At 48.1% G+C, this 22,021-nt stretch overlaps 1 protein-coding gene across 1 annotated transcript in view; it reads left to right on the top strand.

The window, feature by feature from the left end:
* Positions 1 to 4,567: 4,567 nt before the first annotated feature.
* Positions 4,568 to 22,021, top strand: part of Zswim6 (zinc finger SWIM-type containing 6) — a 154,037-nt gene continuing 136,583 nt past the window's right edge. Inside the window, exon 1 of the mRNA XM_051182902.1 lies at positions 4,568 to 5,407. Coding sequence (XP_051038859.1) covers positions 4,594 to 5,407 — 814 coding nt within the window. The 5' untranslated portion in view covers positions 4,568 to 4,593. The remainder of the gene's footprint in view (positions 5,408 to 22,021) is intronic.

Genomic DNA, 22,021 nt, shown 5'->3' with positions numbered 1-22,021 from the left:
TATATATCCCAGTATGAAAAACAGCAAGGAAATGAGCATAGTTGTGTGACTGTCTTCAAATGACTCAAAGTTCCTTAGATTTAATGCAATTTCCATGTCCTACAATCTTCCTACTAATGGCAAATTATTGTCTTAATTAGCTGAGACGACTAGTAATAATGATGACACAATGTGTTTCCCCTTGCAGTCTAACTAAGTACTGGGACTGTGTGAAGTTCTTACAACCAAAGGGTAACTTTTGAAACTCATGTGGGAAGCTTGTCACACGTTAACTCCTGATCCCCCTGTCCAAAGGTGTGCATTATGGGCTGCAGTGAAAATTAGTGCTTTGGGAATTTGATAAACTGATACTAAATTTAATTTTAAAAAAATTCAGTTTTCCTTCCTTTGAAAGAAATTCATGCTAAATAACCTAAGCTGGCCTTGCATGCCTAATCCTCCTTCCTCTGCTTGCTGTGTGACATACAGGTGTTTATTTTTTAAATTTAAAGGTGTAGCCAGGTGGTGGTGGTGCAGGCCTTTAATCCCAGCTCTTGGGAGGCAGAGGCAGGCAGATCTATAGAGGGAGTGCCAGGACAGGCTACAAAGCTATACAGAGAAACCCTGTCTCAAAACACCAAAATAAATAATAAAAATTTAAAGACCGCAAGAGGAGTCATGATAGATCTAATACTGGACTTCATGGCCTTAGAGTGCTTGCTATTCACCCATCAATGCACCCAAATCCCACAGGCCAGGTTTTCGTTGTGGGGACTAAGAACGGGTGAGGGTTTCTTCCTTCCCTGGGCTCATCAGTTTAGCTACTGGAGAACTACTTAGAAAGTCAACTGGGGAACCTAGCTCCTGACCACACTGGCTGTGAGATGTGATGAGTCATAGCATATGGGAAGCTGTCGCCTTTCAGTAGTCTGCTTCCCTACCACTGGAGAGGACTCTAACCAGGATTCAGCGGCCCCTGGGGTAGAGGCCTGGTAGGAAAGGGAAATTATAAATAATTTAATCATGATTTATACAAACAGGAAAAAAAAAAACTGCCATATATCCTCAAAACTGAGACGCAGCATAAGCACCATCTGGAGATGATGCACCATCACTGGGTTTCTGGGTGTAGCTAACTATGGGCTTCTAGAAGCCTTAGTGTGGAGGGGGAGGGCGGACTCAGAGGCGCCAGAAGAGGGGACATAATATCAACCCCTCAGAGAATGTCTAACCTGGCAAGAAACAGAAGACAGTAGTTCAGAAGTGTGATGCTTGGCAGGATGGTATAAATGTCACGAGACAGATTCAAAGTATTGAGGCTCTCGGAGAGAGGTCCCACACCAAGGTGGGTTTTTCCAGAGAAAGTGGCATTTGAGCAAGTCCTTGAAGGAAGGGTAGGAATTTGACAAATTCCAAGGGAAGAGAGAGGTTTCAGGCCTCAGGAATGTCTCGAGCAAATGTGTGGGGCAGGCAAGTCCTGTTGGGACATAACAGCATTCCTGTTAGGGGATTGGGGGAATTTTCTTTGGGGTTTTAGTAGAAGACAAGGCTGGAAAGTTGGGTTTGGTCAAGACAGATCAGAGTTTGGACTTTTCCCAGGAGGTGCACAGAGACATTTTTAAAGGGGCTCCAGCAGGAGGATGATACCAACAGAGATGTGCAGGGCAGCTGTTCGGGGGTGGGGTGGGGTGGTGGTGGGGGGAGGACTTGGGGGGAGGACTTGGAGGAGGAAGGGCTCTGCACAGACATGACAAGCCAGCAGCAAGGCTCCTGCAGAGAGCAGAGGAAGAGAAGGGATGCCAGCGTCAACCCTGCAAGTGAAAGGGGGGGGGGGTAGGGGGGAAGAGAGGGAGATCGCATGAAAGAGGATGTCAAAGAGGGCTCCAGCTGGGGGCCTCTTTATAGCTTATCGGAGCTGGGAGAGAAAGAATTCAGGCCAGAGAACCTGGACTCAGGAGAAACAGCACTTGGGAGTTTGGAACTGGCACTCTGGTGGTGACTGCAGGGGGCTGGACATGGAGAAGAGCTTAGCTGCGGTTTTGGCTGGTGTTGAGCCGCCAACGGGTGTCATCAAAAGATGATCCTAATAGGCTACAGGATGGGGGTACATGAAAGTTTGAGGTAGATGACCCGAAGACATGAAAGAAACAGCAGAGTGCCAGAGACACACGCCAATGAGGGGAACCCTTCAAAGGGAAGAGTGGACTGGTATCCCAGGCCGGCCACAGGGAGATCAAGTTCGGTTAGACTGGGCTGGTGGGCTGAGCTTTTCTTTGAATTAGAAAATGAAGCTGGATTGCCCCGGGGCTAGGGGTATAGTTCCGTCCTAGAGCACCCGGGCTCAAGGCCTGGTTTCCATCCACAGCAAAAGCTAAACATAAAATGACTGGATCCCTCCAGGGAAGGTCAATCAATGCCTTAGATCTAGTCTCTTTAGTTCATTACAATATCAAATTCTTTAAATGTTAGTCTCCTCTAAAGGTGTGTTATTTTCCTGTGATGGAAATTAACCCATTCCACTAACACCACATCTGGCCCCGAATGAGTCATTTATTCTGAGGGAACCCGTTTTGTCATCTTTAACTTTCCAATTCATCGGTCTGTGTACACGGATGAAAATGCTTGGCGATTCATACTGCACAAGCCCTGTCATGACTCAGAGGACAGACTAGAGCTCACCCTACGTTCTACACCAATAGCCTAAGTTTAAAAGTCCCTTAAAATAATTTTTAAAGAGATTTAGATATTAAACAACTGAAGGACTTCCTCTCACTTAACCCATAAAGATCTCCCAGTTTTCTGCCCAGCTTCACCCCCCCCCCCCCAGGCGCCGAGGAGGTGCCTAGAAAAATACTGGATGGATATACAAAAACATGTCACCAAAATTTTCCTAACAAGCAGCTATGGAAAGTCTGCCAGCGTCCTGTCTCCAGGGACCTCTAGCCTGGGGCTCCTGATGCCCGACATGGATCACGTCCAATGTCTCGGGCGGCCTTCGCTTTGAGTGGGCAATTTTCTTTACAACGCTGACGCGCCTCGTCGCTTTAAATTCAGCCCAGGGAGGCAGTAGGGGAGCAGCCGGTAATGCGAAAGTGTCGGAAGAGCTAGGGCTTATCTCCAACAATAGGGCAGTATCTCTAACACTGTTTACAGTAAAAACAGAAGGTGGAGCAAGAAGTCGAGGTGTCTAGCGCTGTCCTTAAGCCTGCGTCTTGGCTGAGCTCTAACCAGGCTCTGCGGAGTGCAAAGAACAATGTCCGCAGGGTTCCCGGTTCAGACGGGGACTCGCTTCGCCGCCTCCGCTGGCGCCCCGGCACCGGCGCCCAGCGCTGCTCGCTCGCCCTGCTGGCCGGTAGCGGGAGGACCAGCCGGCCGGGCGCCGCCGGTGCTGCAGGGAGCGCGGCGGCGCGCGTCCCGAGCGCCAGGACTCCTGCCTGCTCTTAGAGCGTCCGCGGCCGCTGTCCGCCCGGTGAGCGAGCAACCGTGTCCCGACCGCGAGCTGGCGCGATGCACCGACCGTGTGTGTGCGCGCTCTAACCGGAGCAGCCCGACCCTGGGGCTGCACCAGGTCGCCGCAGAGGGCACTTGGGGCTCTGGGCAGTACCCGGGCGGGCCGGCTTCTCGGCTGGCCCGGAGGGCTGGCTGGCTGCAGGAGTGCGAAGGCGGGGTGGGGTGGGGTGGGGCGGCCGGATCGGGACGCGCGTCCAGCGGCCGCGGGGCGCATTCGGAGCGCTCGGCGTGTGCGGGGCACTCACTCGGTCAGCTCGGCTCCCCGTCCGCCATCGGGCCGGAGCGAACCCGGGGCTCAGGGCTGCGCGAGCTGCGGCTCCGCGGGGCAGCCGCGCCCCGTCCCCACCTGGGTCGGCGAAAAGTGAAGTGGAAAACAGTGGCTGAGCTCAAGCCTCCTCCCCTTCGCCGGCGCCGGGGCCGCAGCCGCAGCGTGGCCGGAGGTGGGGGAAGTTCGCTCGGCCGGCTTGGAAGCAAAGCAGGCGGCCCGGGCCGGGCCGTGCCTCCCCCGCCTTCCTCTCGGCCGCGTCCCCGGGGCTTCACGCAGCATTTCTTTGTTTTGAAAGCGCCTCCTCCGCCCAGAGGCTTTTCCCCGCGGGGCCGGCTGACGGGGGTGGGGTGGGGCATCGAGCCGTCGGCCCGCCCTCCATTTAGCCCGGACCCCTCCCTCCCCCTCCCGGCCCGCCCGCCCCGTCCTCCCCGCCCGGCCCGCGGCGACCCACGAGGCGCGTCTTCACTCGGCGGACATCAAAAGGAGGCCGGGCGCTGGAGGGCGAAGTTGAGTAGTAGACAGGGGGCGCAGGGACCGACCCTCCCCTGCCCTGCCCTGCCCTCCCGCGGGGACCCCGCCTGGCCCCGCCCCCACCCCGCCACCCCGCCACCCCGCGGCGTCACAGCAGCCTGACATTCTCACTGCCCACCGGGCACCCGAGCCGAGCGCCCCCGCCGCCCCCGTGGCCACGGAGCGCTCTATTTATGTTTCGGCCCAGTGATTTGCATAGGCCCCGCCCACCCCCTAGGTTTCGCCCTATCGGCGCTCCCCCTCGGCGACGTCGTCACGGCCCAGGCCACGCCCCCCGTGCCCCTACAAGGAGCGGCTGGCCCTAGATGGCAGCGTGGCGTCGCCGCGGCGTGTGCGTGTCGCGCTTCCTTGTGCCGTTTATAGGGTCCCGGCACTTCCGCTGTCGGGTTAGAAGCGGCGCGGTCATGGCGGAGCGCGGACAGCAGCCTCCTCCCGCGAAACGGCTCTGCTGCCGGCCGGGCGGCGGCGGCGGCGCCGGCGGCGGGGGCAGCGGCGGGGGCAGCAGCGGCGGCGGCGGCGCGGGTGGCGGCTACAGCTCTGCCTGTCGGCCCGGCCCGCGGGCGGCCGGTGCGGCGGCGGCGGCGGCGGCTGCGGCGGCGGCGGCGTGCGGGGGCGGCGCGGCGCTGGGGCTGCTGCCGCCGGGCAAGACCCAGAGCCCCGAGTCCCTGCTGGACATCGCAGCGCGCAGGGTGGCGGAGAAGTGGCCGTTCCAGCGCGTGGAGGAGCGCTTCGAGCGCATCCCGGAGCCGGTGCAGCGCCGCATCGTCTACTGGTCCTTCCCCCGCAGCGAGCGGGAGATCTGCATGTACTCGTCCTTCAACACCGGCGGCGGCTCCGCGGGCGGCCCCGGCGACGACAGCGGCGGGCCCGGCGGCGCGGGCGGCGGCGCGGGCGGCGCGGGCGGCGCGGGCGGCGGCTCCTCATCCTCGCCGGCTGCCGCCTCAGCCGCCGCCGCTGCCGCCGCCGCCGCCGCCGCCGCCGCCTCTGCCTCGGCGGGCAGCGGGACCCCGTCGGTCGGGGCGGCCAGCGCCGCGGACGGCGGCGACGAGACGCGGCTGCCCTTCCGCCGGGGCATCGCGCTGCTGGAGAGCGGCTGCGTAGACAACGTCCTGCAAGTCGGTGAGTCACGGGGCCGCCGCGGGCCGTCGGTCTCTCGCTCTGTCCCTCTGTCCCTCGGGGTTGGGGAGTTGGGGGGAGGAGAAGGGCCGCCCCCCCCCAGCCCGCCCCGGGCGCGGCGCACGGTGCAGCGGGGCCGCTCTCGGACGGTCCCCGGAGCGGAGCGGAATGGAGCGGAGCGCAGCGCCCATTTCCTCCCGCCGGTCCCCGCCCCCGTCTCCCCGGACGGGCGAGCGCGAGTGGGAAATGAATCAGCAGGACGCGCCCCTCGGCGGGCGGGCGGGCGGGCGGGCCGGTGGGCCGGTGGGTGTCGGCGTCCCCGCCGTCTGCCCCGCAGGGCCGCGCGCCGCTGTGCGGGGCGGGCGTGGACAAAGGCGCGGGCGGCCGCGGGGCTCGGGCTGGGGCGTGCGGCGCGGGGGAGGGGGCGCGGGCCGCAGACAATGCCGGCCGGGGCGCTCGCACGGCGCTGCCCGGCTCGCGTCCTTTCTTCTGGCGCCGCTCCGCGCCCCGCGGTCCGAGTGGACGGGGAGTGGGGGGGGCGATCGCCTCTACACCGCCTGGCCACCGCTCCGCTCCGGGCTCCGACGGATACCGGCCGAGTCCCGCGCCCCGGTGCCCGAGCCACCCCCTCCGGCAGCGGCGGCAAGCCGGGGCGCCGCGTGTGCTTCTCCGTCCCGGGAGGCTCCCCGCCGCCCGACTTCGGCTGCGCCCGCCCGGGGTCGGGGCGCGGTGCCGAGGGAGCCGGGCAGCACCGCCCGACGCCGTGACCCGTGGCCGGCGTCCGCGCCGAGGGGCCCCGCGGCCCCTGCGCCGCTGCCCGCCCCGCACCGCCCGGCACTTTGTTCTCCTTTCAGGTTCATGTGTGCCCCTTTTCAATTTTCTGTCACCCTCCGAAAAGGGGAAAGCAAACAAAAGAGCCTCTTTATTTCTTTTCAGGGCTTGTAAAGTAGAAGATATTTGACAAAGGCGAGGGGGGGGGGGCTTGTGATTTAAAGCTGCACAGCCCTCCTTTCTCTGACAGACCTGGAGAGTTTTCTCAAACCCCTCTCCCTCCACCGTGCGGTTTCTTTTTCTTCTGTTTAGATATCTTTTCCAGCCACGGGAGTGTTTGAACTGGACTGAAGGGAACAATGCTGCAGAGAAACTCCTCTGCCCCCATATTTTTTTTTTTTAATTTTTTTCCCCTCCTGATTGCTGAAGGCTATTTTATAACCCTCTCCCACCTCAGTCTGGTTGAAATTGAAGGGATGGACCCGGAACCAAATGAATGAGGATGGTGGAAATGAAAGACGCTGTGTCTTTCTCTCTCTGGGTTTTAACTTGCTCTCTTCTCTGTAGTCCGATCCTTTTATCCTTGTCTTTGGGAGTGGAATGGGGGTCTGGATAGTGGCCCCTACACAAGAGATTTGTTTTAATCCTGTTTGGTTAATTTGAATTCTAATGTAATCTGAAAACGTGATTTTCTGCATGGTCATTTATTTCCAAAGGCAGCCCTCAGTGTGGCTCAGCACCCTTTCCTTCTGTCTAGAGGGGGGTTGGTTTTTGAGGCTATCCATCCCCCCTCCTTTCTTCGATTCTTTAACGTCTAATTAACATTCTTTAAAGTTACATCTTTTTTTCTTCTCCCCTCTTTTCCTGCCGGTTCCCTCGACCCCCGAAACCGATTGGAGCACATCTATGGTTTCTGAGTATAACTAGAGTCTGTGAATTTTTATGGCTTGGCTGGCAACGTTGAGTCCCCCCCCCCCTCCGCCCCCTTCCCCTTGCTGTGTTTGACTCTGCTTGCAAGCAATGAGGAATGACAGGAGAGCACGTAGGGAGGGTTTCTTGGCTGATTGCATTTAAGCCAGGAATTCACTGTGAAAATAAAGCCAAGGGGCGATAAATAAAAGATGCAATCTTCTCTAGGAGACAGACACACAGCGTGGGCTTTGCCTGCTTTCATCAGTGGAAGAGGCCGGGGTGAACAGTTAGTTGTAAAAGAAAACAGTAACTTTTGAAATGGTCCCCAAAGGGGAAGGCGGCCACTTGAATCCATCTGAAGTGGTAAGCTGCTAGTACTGTAGAAGACTTGACCCCCACTCTGGAAATAACTTGCATACGTGCTAAACAAATGCTGTACAAATTGCAGAAAACACCCCCCCCCCTCTCTCCTTTCTCTGAGTTCTGCCAGTTTCTTTAACATCCAAGTTGTCTTACTGTTGCCAGTCAGCTTAGGGATAGAAGGGCTGCTAAATAAATGCCTGGCAGCTGGCACGGAGAACTACAAAACTTAGAACCAGGCTTTGTCTGCCCTTGATGAGGGATGGGGAGGCCAGCTAGATTAAGTACCTAATTTAGCGTTAAGTGGTGGATTGAATCAATTTACTTAAGCTTTTAATTGTGATTTTCTATAGGACCCCCCCAAAAAAACCCCAGAAAGTGAGATGGAAAAGAACAAAATAGGGTGTTGATCTCACTATAAGCAGTTTTCATATTGGCAGCTCGGGTTTCTATGGGAAACGTTAATGAATGCTAGTCACAATAGGAGGAAATGTAGTTATTGGGCTTTACCTTACATTTGTTACTATTGAAGCTTCTCCAGAGTGTGAGCAGTGGGAAATTGGGCTGGTCAGAAATGAAGCAATGCACTAAGCCTTTAGTACTGGGAAGTGGTAGTTTTATAGAAACTTGTTTACTTATTTTAGTTCGGTTAGGACGCTGGAAGGTTGTCTGTTGGTTTGTTGTCTTGATCCCAGTTAAGCAATGATTTCACAGATACTGCACAAGCAACTTCCCCTAGGTTTTTTGTCTGAATCTCCTGTACATGACCTAAAATCAAAGGCAAAGTCAGATATATTTAATTGGGAAAACTAAAAAATTTCTGTTGGGCTGAAGACACCATAAACCAAGTAAAACCTCTAAACGGGAGCAATTTCTGGTGTGTTTGACAAAAGGCAGGCAGAAGATTCCCAAAAGAATGACAAATAACCCTGTAGGAAATGTAGGCATCACAGCTCAGAGGCAAAGAGCTCATAATAAGCCAGTTAATAAGCACACGACCTCTTCTTACGTAGAGACACAAGTACACATGAGATGCAGTTGTCTCCTACCACATTGCTCAAGTCCAAAAAACGGTAAGTAGAGAGAGTGCCCGAAGCTGGTTAGCGCATGTGGGGAAGCATGGTGTCCAGCCCACTGCTTGGTGTAATCTTCTGTGTCATTTCTGGGAATGTATCCTGTGGATGATAAGGACATTGGTGCATGGAGGTGCATGGAGGTGTTGCTGTGGGAATACCCATTGTATGGAGGTTGCTATATTGAAAAGCTGAACTTGATTTGTCAGGCAGGATTTGGTCAAGAAGTACTGAGTGGAATACTATGCAACTATGAAAAAACCAAGTGAGTTGATATATTTTCACAAAGAAAGGTGACCTTTTGAAGTAAATAACTTAGGCCAAATGTAGTGGCACACATCTTTAATCCCAATGCTCATGGCAGGGAATCTCTGTGAGTTTGGGGGTCATCCTGTTCCACATAGTGAGTTCCAAGCCAGCCTACACATTGAGATCTTGTTTCAAAAATAACAAAAAACAAATATCTAACTTCATATAGGATGCTTCACTTCCTGTTTAAAACAACAGCAGAAGACTTTGGTGTAAAGAAAGGCCTTGGCAGGCACTGGGAATCATGGGTATCTGTGGAGAAGCGAGTTGAGTGAACCAGCAAGGTTTTGAGGTTTGATTTCTGTCTTGAAGCAGCACATATATTTTCAGAATTGATGATGGTTAATATCTACTTTTGAGTTATTATGTATTTTTGATGTGTTTGTATGTGGGAAGATGTTCTTTCTGAGGGACTGGGATGAATGTCTGTGGTTACTTTTTATTCCAGTTTATTTTGATTAAAATTATTAATTTGGAAGCAAGGCATATTTAAGCACACAACCAGAATCTTTTCTGTGAGAAGGAAGGAGTTAAGTTTTAAAAGCAGTTGGCTATTTCTTTGGTGGTTGCTTTTGAGAGGGAAAAATACTGCTCAAATTTTATTTACATGTTGGCTCAGATACTCCTTTTTTTATTTTTTGCTGGGGCGGTGGGAGGTCAAGGCTGTAAAGGGGAATCTGTTACAATTTAATCAGATAATTTATTGGCCTTTACTTAGTATTGTTATTTTCTTTATTGACCAAGAATGACTATAGAAAGATGAGACTAAATTCACTTCAGAGTTGGGTGTATCTTAGATCAGCTAGAATGCTTTATTGCACCCACTTTCTAGTGTAAAATAATAGGGAACAACTTTGTATAGGACTATATACTAATTTATTTTTGCTTTTCAGGGGGATTAAATGCAGGGCCATGTGAGGCAAATGCCCACTGCTGAGCGACACCCCCAGCCCTGTGTCTGCCTTTTGATTAATGACAGAGTTAAGTGCAGAAAAGAAGAAATTTTGGAAGCACTCACATGCTTTTGTGTGGCTTGAGATGCTTGCTTTCTACTTCTCAGCACCTGGTAGGTTAGGAATGCCTGGCGTTTGTGATGCTTCATTCCATGACAGTTGGTATTGGTCCAATGAGGAAATCTCCTGTCCAGCGGGTGCAACACTTTTTTTTTTTTTTTTTGGTAGCTCAGATATTGATCCAACAAAGGGAAGGAGGAGCTGGCTCAGACAGTAAAATGCCTGCTGACCAAGCATGAGGTCCTGAATCTGGACTCCCAAGTACTCTCTAAAAAGTGTGTGTCTGTAACTCCAGCATTGAGAGGGTGGAGACAGGTACCCTGTAGCTCATTGGACATCTAGCCTATCCCAGTTGTTGAGTTCCGGTTCACTAATGGACCTTATTTGAATAAAGAAAATGTAACCGAGGCGCACATTCACTGTTGACCTGTGGCCTCCATGCACAGGTGCATACACAGACGTACGGGCATTGACGTGACAGGATAAATACACCGAATGGACACGTATGTGCACAGGAACAGATACTTCAGCAACAATGGAAGCGGGAACTGCAGGCTCGTGTGAAGCAGCCATTTCTATTTCTGCTTCAGTCTTGCAGTTCTGTTTGTTGTTTTTCTTGTGAGAGTTGAGCTGAGGTCTTTGATGCTCGGGCAAGTGCTCTACTGCAGGGCCACATCTGCAGCCCGGGTCTTGCAATTCCTTGCTGAATAGTTGTCTTATGAGTACATTCTTGGATGGCAAAGGCCGTCTCTTTTTTCCCTTTTGTGTAAATTTCGTTCCTTTGGGAAATGCTCGACTTTGATGCTTTTCTTGTGGAAACATCAGGATGCCTGTGAGCCGTGGCCTTTAATGGAAGAGAATTAGTGCAATTAATCAAACATTGGAAGTTCTCATTCTCTTAAGTATGTCCTTGTTGATTTTTAAGATGCTCATTTTGTGGTTCCTAGTCACTTGCCTGTGTTTCATAAGGAAAAGTGCAGGCCAGCATCTCTTCCACTCACACTCATGTTTAGCCTTTAGTTAAGAATGTGTAATTTCTGCTAGTAATGTGTTCAGAGAACAGGATGATTTTTAAGAAAGCGATCCATTTTAAAACTTACACGATTGAATCTTTACTATTTCTGTTTTTATGTTAGACTGTAAATTTTCTTTAGTGAATCGAAATGAGTTTGGTACCTCATGCTCACTTACACATAAGTGTGATAAGGCAAACTCACTTAGTCTTAGGGAATCTCATGGGGGGGTCATTAAACTCCCAACTACTACTGACTTAAACTGTTAGGTTAAAAAGAACACTTAGCCTAGAAAAGAAAATTATTGGTACATGTGAATGTCTTAGAAATAAAGCAAATGAAGTGTCAGTATATTTCTTAAAGGCCACAAAATAATTTTCTATTACCTTTTAAATCACCATTGTATAAATTAAGGAAAAAACAAAGCAGGTTTTACTCAGTAAAATATCTAATTCATATCTACCTTGCTTTATTCACTGTTTTGACCGTATATGTGTGCAGACTACTTTATATTTGAGAACACAAGTTCCTTGTTCCTCATTTGAAGTAAACAGAATGACTCTCATGAGAAATTAATATCAAATGATAATTTGGAGAAAGATGTTATATCATCTTGTTTGGTAAAAATCGAAAAGAAAAAAAAAAAAAACCCAAAAAACCCCTCTTGCTTCTCAGTCTAGCCAGATTATCAAAAAAAAAAAAAAAAAAAGTGTTGGTTAGAGTTGTTGACGACACCTGGGTGTGTCCTGGGTACTGCTCAGAGTATGTTTGTACATGGTTTTCATTTCTGTAAAAATAGGACCAGCCTGCCTAAAGCCTTCCAGATGCTGGGATTACAGGTGCCGGCCTGTTTCTGTGGAGCCCTGATATGAGGATTTTGAGATGCTCACAAGTCAGTAGAAAAAGAAACAGGCCTGAACATTCCCGCCTCAAGAATACTTCAGTGCCTCTGTGCCATGAGCAGATGCATTCCTCCATACAAAAAGCTATTTTTAGAAATGGAACACGTTATAGTGTTGTCTGTTTGTCCTTGTGGGAGCTTTCAGAGATGGAAAGATACCATTATTTTCTAAACAGTCTTACTAATTCTGTAGCTCAGACTGGACAGGTACTCACAGGGTATGTACTCTTGGGCTGGCCTGGAACTCACAGCCATCCTGCCTCAGCCTCTCAGGTGATGGGGTCATTGTTGTGAACCACCATGCCTGGGTTTTCTTAGTTTTTTTGATAAAAAGGCGAGGCTCAGACACTAGGAGAAATTGTCCAGAGTGAGTTGGTAAGTGGCAGAGAAAACAGCTGACTTTCTGGTTTCTACAGCTTGCACTCTCTTGGTTTACTGGGATGTTTAGTAACCTCAGAAATGGTAGCAAGCATCTCTTGAAGGTGAACTGGTGCAGATGTTGCTGTGGTTGGTGACCCCACTGAATGCTCTGGCAGTGTGAACTGGTGCAGATGTTGCTGTGGTTGGTGACCCCACCGAATGCTCTGGCAGTGTGAACTGGTGCAGATGTTGCTGTGGTTGGTGACCCCACCGAATGCTCTGGCAGTGTGAACTGGTGCAGATGTTGCTGTGGTTGGTGACCACTGAATGCTCTGGCAGTGTTCTCAGACAGCATTTGTGTTTCAGGCCAACTGCAAAGGGCTTCGGTTCAGTGATGGTCCTAGCATGCAAAATAGGTGCTGTTTATGGCTGAACATTAGTAGGTGTTGGAATTAGTAATGCTTCGATGTAAAGTCCATGCAGAGTTGTGTCTGCTATGGTAGGAAGCTGTTGCAACCATGTAGAAGCTCGCACAGACACTCCTGTAATAAAGAATTCACAGAAAGTGTGTGGTGCTTACACAGAATGCAGGCAGGCATGCTAGAAAGAATTGTGGTGTGTATGCACCGTGTGTCTAGTCATGTCCTTGTTTGAGGGCATGTCTGCATATCTCACTGCTCTGGTCAGCAGGTCATCCCCTCCTCAGTAGATAGTGTGTTCAGGGCCCTGCCCGGGTACGCACCTGCCGGGTACGCACACACAGTTCTTTCTTCGTAAATGCAGTTAAGTGCGGAACTTCTAACAAGTTGGGTTTTTTCCCTTTTCAGGGTTCGGGGCAGATCCTTGTAGATTCAGCAGGTGATATCCTGCTGTAACATTTAGTGGTCATAAGAGTAGTGAAAGCTAAATTTGTAAAGCCATTAGCAATGTACTAGATGCCATTCTCCCCCCACCCCGCTTCTTTACGGGACTAGGTAGGCCTATCGTTGTTATTTCCGGAGAGCAGCTGGCATGATGTCGGAGCAAAGGGCAAGTGTTGTGTGAGCCCAGTCAGCCTGCCTGTGATGCGACGGCTGCACGGCTGCATTGTCCCTAATCTGGGTTACCCTCAAGCTCGCAGTCACTGATGCTTTTACAGCGGCCTTCACGGTGACTTGAACGTCAAATGGCGACTCTAACTTGGGTTGTAATGTCTGTCTTAGCCAGTCACTCCTTCCCTCACACCCACAGTCCCCTGCCTACCACCAAGCTATAGCTGCCATTAAACATGCGTTTGAATTCTTTCGGCTGAATTTCAACTTTGGAGGACAGCTGGACTGATTACTTCCAGGAGGAGTGGCATTTTTGAGAGAGGAATGAGATTGAGTTGGTCATATGTGTTCTGCATAGAATGTTCTCCAAGTCTCTCTAAGGAATTACAGTTTTCGTTGTAAGGCCCTCACACAATATGGTGGTACTTCCTTCATGCTGGCGGAACAGTTTCGTCTGTGCAGTTGTGCCCAGATGTTAATTGGTAGGATGAAACAAAACCTTTCAGTACATTTAAACTCTTAAAACCCAATAAGTTGATCAGATAAATTGGAAGCCCATTAAGTGAATTTATGTGCTTAAAACTCAGGTGACTGCCTGTCTGGTCTGCCTTATTTAACAGTCTCCTTGAAATGTTTTTGTTGTTAACTAATACCAGGCCTTTACAATTAGAAGATATATAGGAAATATCCCTAAGAAGATAATGTAAAGATGAAACCTTAGAATTGAGTTTTAAACTCCTTTTTTAATAGAGACTTCTCTATTCTGTGCGGTTTTTTTGCGTGCAGAGCCTTTGGAGGTCACCAGAAAACACTGGATTCCCTGGAAGTGGAGTTATGGGTGGGTGTGAGCTGCCACATGGTCCCCTTTGCCAGAGCAGTAAGCACGCTTTAAAAAGATTTTTTTTTAAAGTTTTACTTAATTTTATGTATATGAGTGTTTTGCTTGTTTGTATGTATATGTAACACATACATGTAGTGCTCACAGGGGTCCGAAGGGGGCATTCGCTCTCCAGCACTGCAGTTAACAACCAGTTGGAGTTGCAAGCCACAGTCTGGGTGCTAGGAATCAGTCCCTGGTCCTCTGGGAGAGCAGCAAGTACTCTTAACCATCATGCTGTCTGTCCAGCCCTACAGCAAGCACTCTTATCTGCTGAGCTATCTCCTTAGCCTCTGCAACTTTGATTCTTTAGAGTTCTGTAGCTACGTTTGCCTGTTAAATATTTGCTGATGGCAGCCAGCATCCGAGGAGCATCTTCATACGCGAAGGACAGGTATTTTATAATTCAGTTACCAAGGACAACAAGGTCCTTTGAGTACTGGCCTTTCTTAGTAAGGACTTGGATAGATAGGTGAAGGCTACACTATTCTCAGACACCTTTGTACCCATTTCCTTAACTGGTTTCTAAATACTTGTGAAATAAATCCTAAAACTCAGATATTAAGAACTTGTAGCCTGTGACCTAGAAGTAAACTTCTGAAGTTTGTTAACCTGTTCCTGAGGATTTCTTTTTCAATAGCATCTTTCAATCTTACTTGTGTTTCTGATGTACCTTATAGTACTTCCCACCTTCTCTCCCCCAAATCAGTTGTGTAACTTTTATCTTAAGTGATCTTCAGCCCAGTGGCCCATCTGTCCTCCAGAGGCGTGGCAGGTGCTGGGCAGGGATGAAGCTGGGCCCTGGACCCGGGGTGGATGCTTTGGGACAGTGAAGCTGGCTCATCTTTCCTTCCCACCTGTGCTCCACCTCTCTCCCCTTCCTCCCCTCTGCTTCCGCTCTCCTTTCCTCCCTTGGGGTAAGATATGTGAAATGCTTTGGGGGAATGCGGCAGAGAAAGAGACGGGGATGGTAAGGAATGCTACCGGGAGCTTCCCTTCAGTCTGCAGGCGTCCCCGCCATCTCCCTTGGTTTAGGGAAATTGACTGAGGTCAGAAGGACCTATATGTTCCAGCTGCTGCTTAGCTGCTATTTTTAGCCTGGCCCCACATCAGGCTGGCGCTAGGCCATGGTGGCATAGGGCCAGCACTTTGCGGGACTGGTGGCCAATGTTGGAAACTTAATTTCTCATCAATCTAACTGAGTTTGAGACAACCCTGTTCTACAACACTCCGTTAACTTGTTCTTAAAAAAAAAAAAAAACGGATTTTTTTTTAAAAGAAGTGGTTTTTAAAAATAGTCATCATAAATAATAAATCCTGAAACATGTGCCGTGGAGATTATTTTAGAGAGGAGAAAGATTTAAGAACTGTCTTATCAGGTCAGACATATATTTAGCTCAGTAATTTGGGCTTTGTGGCGGCACCAAGAGGTGCAAAGTTTACGCGGTTCATTAATGTGCCTCAGCATCTTTAAAATTGCCACTGCTGTTGAGGGTGTGGAGAGACAGAGCTGAATTATATAATTATAGGTGTCATCAGATCAAAAAAAAAAAAAAAAAAAAAAAAAAAGACAAAGCCCAGCACTTCTCAGCACTCCCGTTGCTGATGACGAGCTTGTGGGCGTCGCTGATGACGTGCTTGTGGGCGTAGGTTCGGCAAATGGTCAGACACTCACTGTTCTATACGGAGTAGCAAGGTTTCACCTGATGGGCGGAGACTCAGTTCTGAGGCTCTGGCTGGTAGCCAGGGGCTCGCTCTTGCGAACTGAGCCCTAAGCTTGAGGATACATCTGAGATTTGAGAGCTTACTTGACATGTTCGGGCTGGTTTTGTGGTGTACTTCGGAGGACATTATGGCTGTGGGTTGAAACAGGGACAGTTAGCTAGTCCCACACTCTCTAGGAGGTGGCACAGTGTAGAGCTAATGTTGTTCCCCTGACCGGACACACCCTCCTAAGGCAGCAAAGCAAGGGTGTAAAATCAGACTGATTTCTTTAAGGTAGTTAAGGATGCATTCTGGTGAATTCACTTTTGTGGAAAGAAGCAAGTTCGTGTGGAATGACTTAGGGGAAAATGCTTTGCTGGGCGCTTCACAGGCTTTATTGCATCTGTGTAGTTGCAGTTTCACTTTCTTATTCTTGAGGCAGTCTTGCTGTGCTGCTCAGGTTAGCTTTGAACTTGTGGCTTCATGCCTTTGCCAGCACAGTGTGGCATTGCAGATTGCAGGCATGTACTACCGGCTGTGATGGTTTCTGCAGCTAGGTTATCTTGAGTGTGGCTTAGCCATCGATCAGTTGACACATCAAGGGTGTTTGCAGAGTTTTTAAGGAGTTTTTTTTATTTTTTCTGCTTAGGAGCCTGTCCTGGAAATAGCTCTGTAGACCAGTCTGGCCTTGTACTCATAGAGATCCACCTGCCTCTGCCTCCCAAGTGCTGGGACTAATTAAAGGCGTGCACCACCACTTCCTGGCTCGAGTGTTTTTTTTTTTTAATGAAGTTTATTATGATTTATGAAAATTATAACCTATTGTATGGCAGATAATAAGTGACTATTGTTTGAATTCTTTGCTTCAGATTTATTAGGGGGATCATGTAGTATCAGCCCTGCCTTCAGAAGCTGATTAAAACCGAAGCCTGGTAGAGGTTAGACCAGTGGACCTTAGTCCTTGTAGGCAGAGTGTTTGAATGATGCCCTTCCTTAAAACTTGTCAGAGCAGTTTCTTTGCAGTTTCCATGGATCCCTCTTAGCAGTGATTCAAGAGGCATTCTGTTTAAGTTGTTTCATAAATAGCAAGGAACTCTGAAAGCCTGGGTAATATTACAGTTTTGTTTTCAGTAAGGATGTTTTTAGTGGAAGAAAAAAAAAGTAAAAAGTAAATCTATTTATTTTACAATAAAAAGATTCAAGTGGACTTAAAAACTATTTTATCAGATTTTAGTTTCATTTGAAGATTTTCATGTTCTTTATAAAATGACTTTTTTTTTTTTTTTTTTTTAAATCAGTGATATAGATTGACCTCAAAACCTGGAGCATGTGAGGCTAGGCTAGCTCTCTACTGTTGATCTCTTCATGCTCTTTCTTTACTATGATTTTATTTTCATAGTTCATACTTTTAGGTGTTGTAGGAAGTTGGTGACAGAGCTAATAAGTAACTGAGTCTGGATTTGCATTAGTAATTCATAGCCTAGCAGTGGCTTTGGTTTAGAAATCATGAAACTTGTGGGTTTATGCCTAAGAAATGTATTTTAAAGTTTTTGTTTTGTCTCAAATTTTTTATTTCATACATATGGATATTTCACATGCATAATGCTACCACGTGCATATCTGCTGTCCATAGAGACCACGGGAGAGCGTTGCATAGTAATTGCAATAATAGACAGTTGTGAGCAGCCCTTTGGGTTGTGGGAAGTGAACCTGGGTCTTGTTCTGGGGCATCGAGTTATGTTAGCTGTAGAGCCATCACTCCCTCGTGTGTGTGTGTGTGTGTGTGTGTGTGTGTGTGTGTGTGTGTGTGTGTGTCTGTCTGTGTCTGTCTGTCTGTCTGTCTGTCTGTCTGTCTGTCTGTCTGTCTGTCGGGGATTAGGTGGTACTGATGGGTAAATTAAGGAAAGCATAAAATACTCAGACAACTCTGGACAGCTATAGAGGGCCCTACCCTACTTCCAGGCATTTCTATTTTATTGGACTGGTGGCTCATACCTGTAATCCCAGCATTCAGGAGCCCGAGGGAGGCAGATTTCAGCGAGCTCTGTCTCAGCCCTCCTGGGCTTACAGAGAGGCAAAACTCAAGAACTTCAAAGTAGTTTTTATTTTTTCAGGCCCTTCAGATTCCTTAACCAAGTCAAGGAGCACCTGCTAATTCAGAGTGTGCATGAACGTTCGACATGCAACAAGTCAGTCTTGTGGCTACTTCAGCAATATCTGCTGCTGCATGTCTACAGGCTTGTTGCACGAGTTGCTGGCTACCTTTTTTCTATTTTTTTTTTTTTTAAATTTTCATTGTTTTAATAGACAGGCTTTCCCTGTATAACAGCTCTGGTTGGCCTGGAACTTGTAGACCAGGCTGGCCTTGAACTCACAGAGCTCTGCCTATCTCTGCCTCTGAGTGCTGGAACTAAAGGTGTGGGCCACCAACACCCAGGTGCTGTTTGCCTTTTAGTCATTTGGAACAAACCCTTTCAGCTTGACCTTTTAACAATTGAGATTTGAATTTTGAACCCAACTCTTTTAAGAAGCAATATTGAGCACATCTAAAACATTTAATGTCTTAAAAACTAAAACAGTTGTTTAAAATACGCTTCACGGTGTAGTCCAGGCTGGCTCAAATTCAGTTTCCTTGCCTCAGCTCCCTGAGTGCACCCCAACTCCTGGGCCCTAGAGTTTATATACCTTGTACTGCATTTTAGAAGTCCCAGTAGAACACAGTGGTAAGTCACATAGATACAACGGGCTTCAACTTAGACTGAAGAATAATCTCTCTGTCCAGTGACAGTAAGTAGACCTGAAGGTCATAAAATTCCAGTTACTGAAGAGATTAACTAAACTTGAGAACTCAGTCGTGGAATTCATTTTTAATGTGAAAGCTACAGGAAATGAATGACAGCTTCTTATGAGAAATCAGTGTGCCTAATCTCATCTCAGATTGCATATTTCTATGCATCTTCGATGAGGGGAGCATGGGTTAGCTAATTAAATGGACTGAAAGGCAGAGTGCTAACAAATGTAAAAATTCAGCCACATGTGGTTCTGAGGCTACACGAGTTTGCCATTGTACAAAAGATGAAAGATCAGTCTGGTAGCTTGGAAAAAAAACTGATGAATTTTAAATCCAGGACAACCAACTATTAATAGTCTCAGTCCGTGTGTACATAGTAGACATTGAAATGTCAGTTGAACGAATGGTAGATGATGTCTGCCAGTCCTGTAGTATTGGTGAAACCTTCCATGCTGGAAAAAAAAGGTTCAAATTCTTATTTCTATCTCGTTTTCTGAGTTTGTGTTGCTGTGACTTGGTATGTTAATGTATTGTTTGTAAGAATGTGACTACTGGATAGACGGTTGTGTTTAGTATTGGGCTGTTGTATAAAGTTTCTTTTTTTTTTTCTGTGCTTGGAGCAAGGCCGTTTCTTTTAGCACTGACCCAAAAGCTTTTCTGAAAGCAATTCATTTATTGGATGGTTCCAGTGTCAAGTAGGAAACCTGGCACATTCTCATGCAGAACAGTATTTGTGGGTTGGCCAGGAATATTCTTGGTATTATAAAATACCTTTGTGGAACAAGATATTATTATTACTATTGTTGTTGTTATTATTATTATTAATATTGTCCCTACCCAGGTAGGCTGAAACAGGAGAACTGAGTTTTAGCAGCCACATAGTGCACCTGAGTTTCCGCTCACCCTTCAAAGAAAACTCAAAGATTAGAAAAGCAAATGTAGTTTTTGACAACGCCCTCACAGTGATGACTTGCAAAAGCACACCTGACTTCAGAACACCCATAATAACTTGCACATTTTGAAAATAGCTAATAGGAATAATTTAATAAATTTATCTGCAAAATGTTAATGACTTTGCCTTGAGAAGTTTTTAGGACTGACTTTTGCAGTAAAATAGGGTTCACCAAAGAAGTTTTCTTGAGCAAGACTTTCCCATGTACATGCTTGGCTCACAGAAGGGTTGGCTTTCCAGAGATGGACTGGTCATTCACTAGTTTGATTTGTCCACTGTTGACTGTAACCCTTCCCTGGACTGCTTTTCTCTAGCCAGTGGCTTTTCAGTTCTGTTGGGAAGCTTCACGTTCTGCATGATCTGTTAATAAATTGAGTTGGTTGTGTATTTGTGTATTATGTACACGATTATGTAAGAGCAGATCTTACAATCTTCAAACAGGTGGAGATAGCTCTTCGATGCTGTATCATAGCCAGTAGGATCTGACTGTTCCCACTCTTTGGAATCTTCATGGGACCAAACCCATTCATAGCTATTCAAGTTGCACTCCTTACCCCCTGTAACCTTAATCATAGTTTTTGTCCCCTCCCCCCATTTCCTATTTTAGATCGTAAGATCGACAAGAGCAGAAACATGTCTATATGTTATGTTTATGTATATGTGTGTTTCAATTCCTGTCTCCTAGGACAACAACTGCACGTACTTTGTTGTTTGTTTTTTCAAGATAGGGTTTCTCTGTGTAGCTTTGGAGCCTGTCCTGGAACTAGCTTTGTAGACCAGGCTGGCCTGGAACGCAACAGAGATCCGCCTGCCTCTGCCTCTCGAGTGCTGGAACTAAAGGAATGCACCAGCAATGCCCGGCAGACAGCTGTACATAGTTGAATTTCAGTAAAAATGTGTTGCTTCAGTGAAAGAAGTGTTTTGTTCTAGAATTATTTCTCTAACTCTCCAGGAGGAGGCACTGCTTCATCTGCCACATAAAGAAATGACAGTTGGAAAGTATTTCCTTGTTTTATGTTTCTTGTCACTTGGAGCTACTCCCAAATTTCCCAGAAGGTATATTTGCATTCACTGCTGCTAGGCTTTCTTAGAACATGAGATCTCCATACTCTTTGCATATAGTAAGGACCTTATCAAGGTTAGGTGATTGGAATGTGGGTTTGTAATATATGGGCTAAGAAATTGGCACATTTGGAAAAAGCAAACAGCTTTACATTTCTAGTCACAGGTTGCAAGAGAAGGGAGGTACATTGGAAAGGCGGGCATCTTCCTTTTGCCCAGGCTGCAGGGGTCACTTCCTTTCTCTTCGAGCTCTCTTGATGAATAGTTACACTTGGTCAGGAGGCGCCATGTGCAGGGGGCAGTGTGGGCCAATTCATGTCCTCATGAAACAGTTCCCACCTTACTCTGCTTTCCTGCCTGCACTCAGCTTTTCCTTTTCAGTCCCCCAATCATTTTAATCGTTTGTCCCTCATTAGCCAAAGAGAAAGATAGCAGGCTAGAGTGATGGATGTATGAAACACTAGCCAACTATCCTTTGGATAAAGTTCTTCCTGGCATACTGGAAATAGTCTTGGAAAAAACTGAAAAGTCATATTGGGGGTCAGGGTTGGGTCAGCTTTTATCCAAAGTTTGTATTGATTTATCCACCTTTGGAGTGCCAGGACTGTGTAACAAGCGTGGTTCCTATTATAGGCATTTTATTCTGTTGGACATGCCCAGCTCCTTATGCAGCAGCACCCAGCCAGTCTGGTAGATCTGGGCTCCCAGGAGCCCCACGGGTCAGGTGGAATCGACCCTTGTTCCTCAAAGCTTGTCTTCGTCCAGCTTCTTGAGTAGTGTTCCCGGACTTCTGAATTTGCTGTGAATAGCCATCTTTACACAGAGTAGTGGCTATCCGACCCATCCAGGGTTAGGGTTGCTCCTTGGAGCTGATACTGTGTTTAGGTGACAATATCTTTTGTTCCTTGGTAGACCTATCAAAAAACAGTAGTTTCAGTTACATTGGTGACATTATGAATTGGGCTTGAAAAATGTCTTGTTTCCGCTTTCACTAGAGCCTTGTTTTCAGGAGGGGACATGGCAGCGCTGTCTGGAGGAGATGTTTCAAGGATCTCAGTACAGCAGGGGCGTTGGTGCTTACAGCTGTGTCACAGGAAAGTGGCTCTGGACACCATAAGCTGACGGATGGGTGCCGTGCTGTGCTCACTCTTACTATCACATTACAGCCTGAAGGTCTGCCAACTGCGCAGCAAGCCAAGCATTTCCGCCGCCCTTGTTTTTAGCAACCATCTTTGTTGCAGGGGAGGAAAGACTAGATGGGTCTTTCTAGGTAACATCCCAGGTCTCTGCTTCTGGGCTTTCACAACAGCATCTTCTCATATTAGCGACTTGCTACGCACTCAGCTTTCTGCTCCATAGCTGGGTTTTATTTGTGGCATTTGCAGCTTTCGGTGTGGTCTGGTTACAAGTCAGAAGCTTAGGAAGTCTATATAACTTGCCATAATTTTAGCACTTTTTACTGTTTGGATGATCTGATTTATACAAGTA

The sequence above is a fragment of the Phodopus roborovskii genome, unplaced genomic scaffold (assembly GCF_943737965.1).
Source record: "Phodopus roborovskii unplaced genomic scaffold, PHOROB, whole genome shotgun sequence".
Lineage (NCBI taxonomy): Eukaryota > Metazoa > Chordata > Mammalia > Rodentia > Cricetidae > Phodopus > Phodopus roborovskii.
Note: the sequence above shows the minus strand (reverse complement) of the source record. Positions and strands in the feature narration are given on the sequence as shown.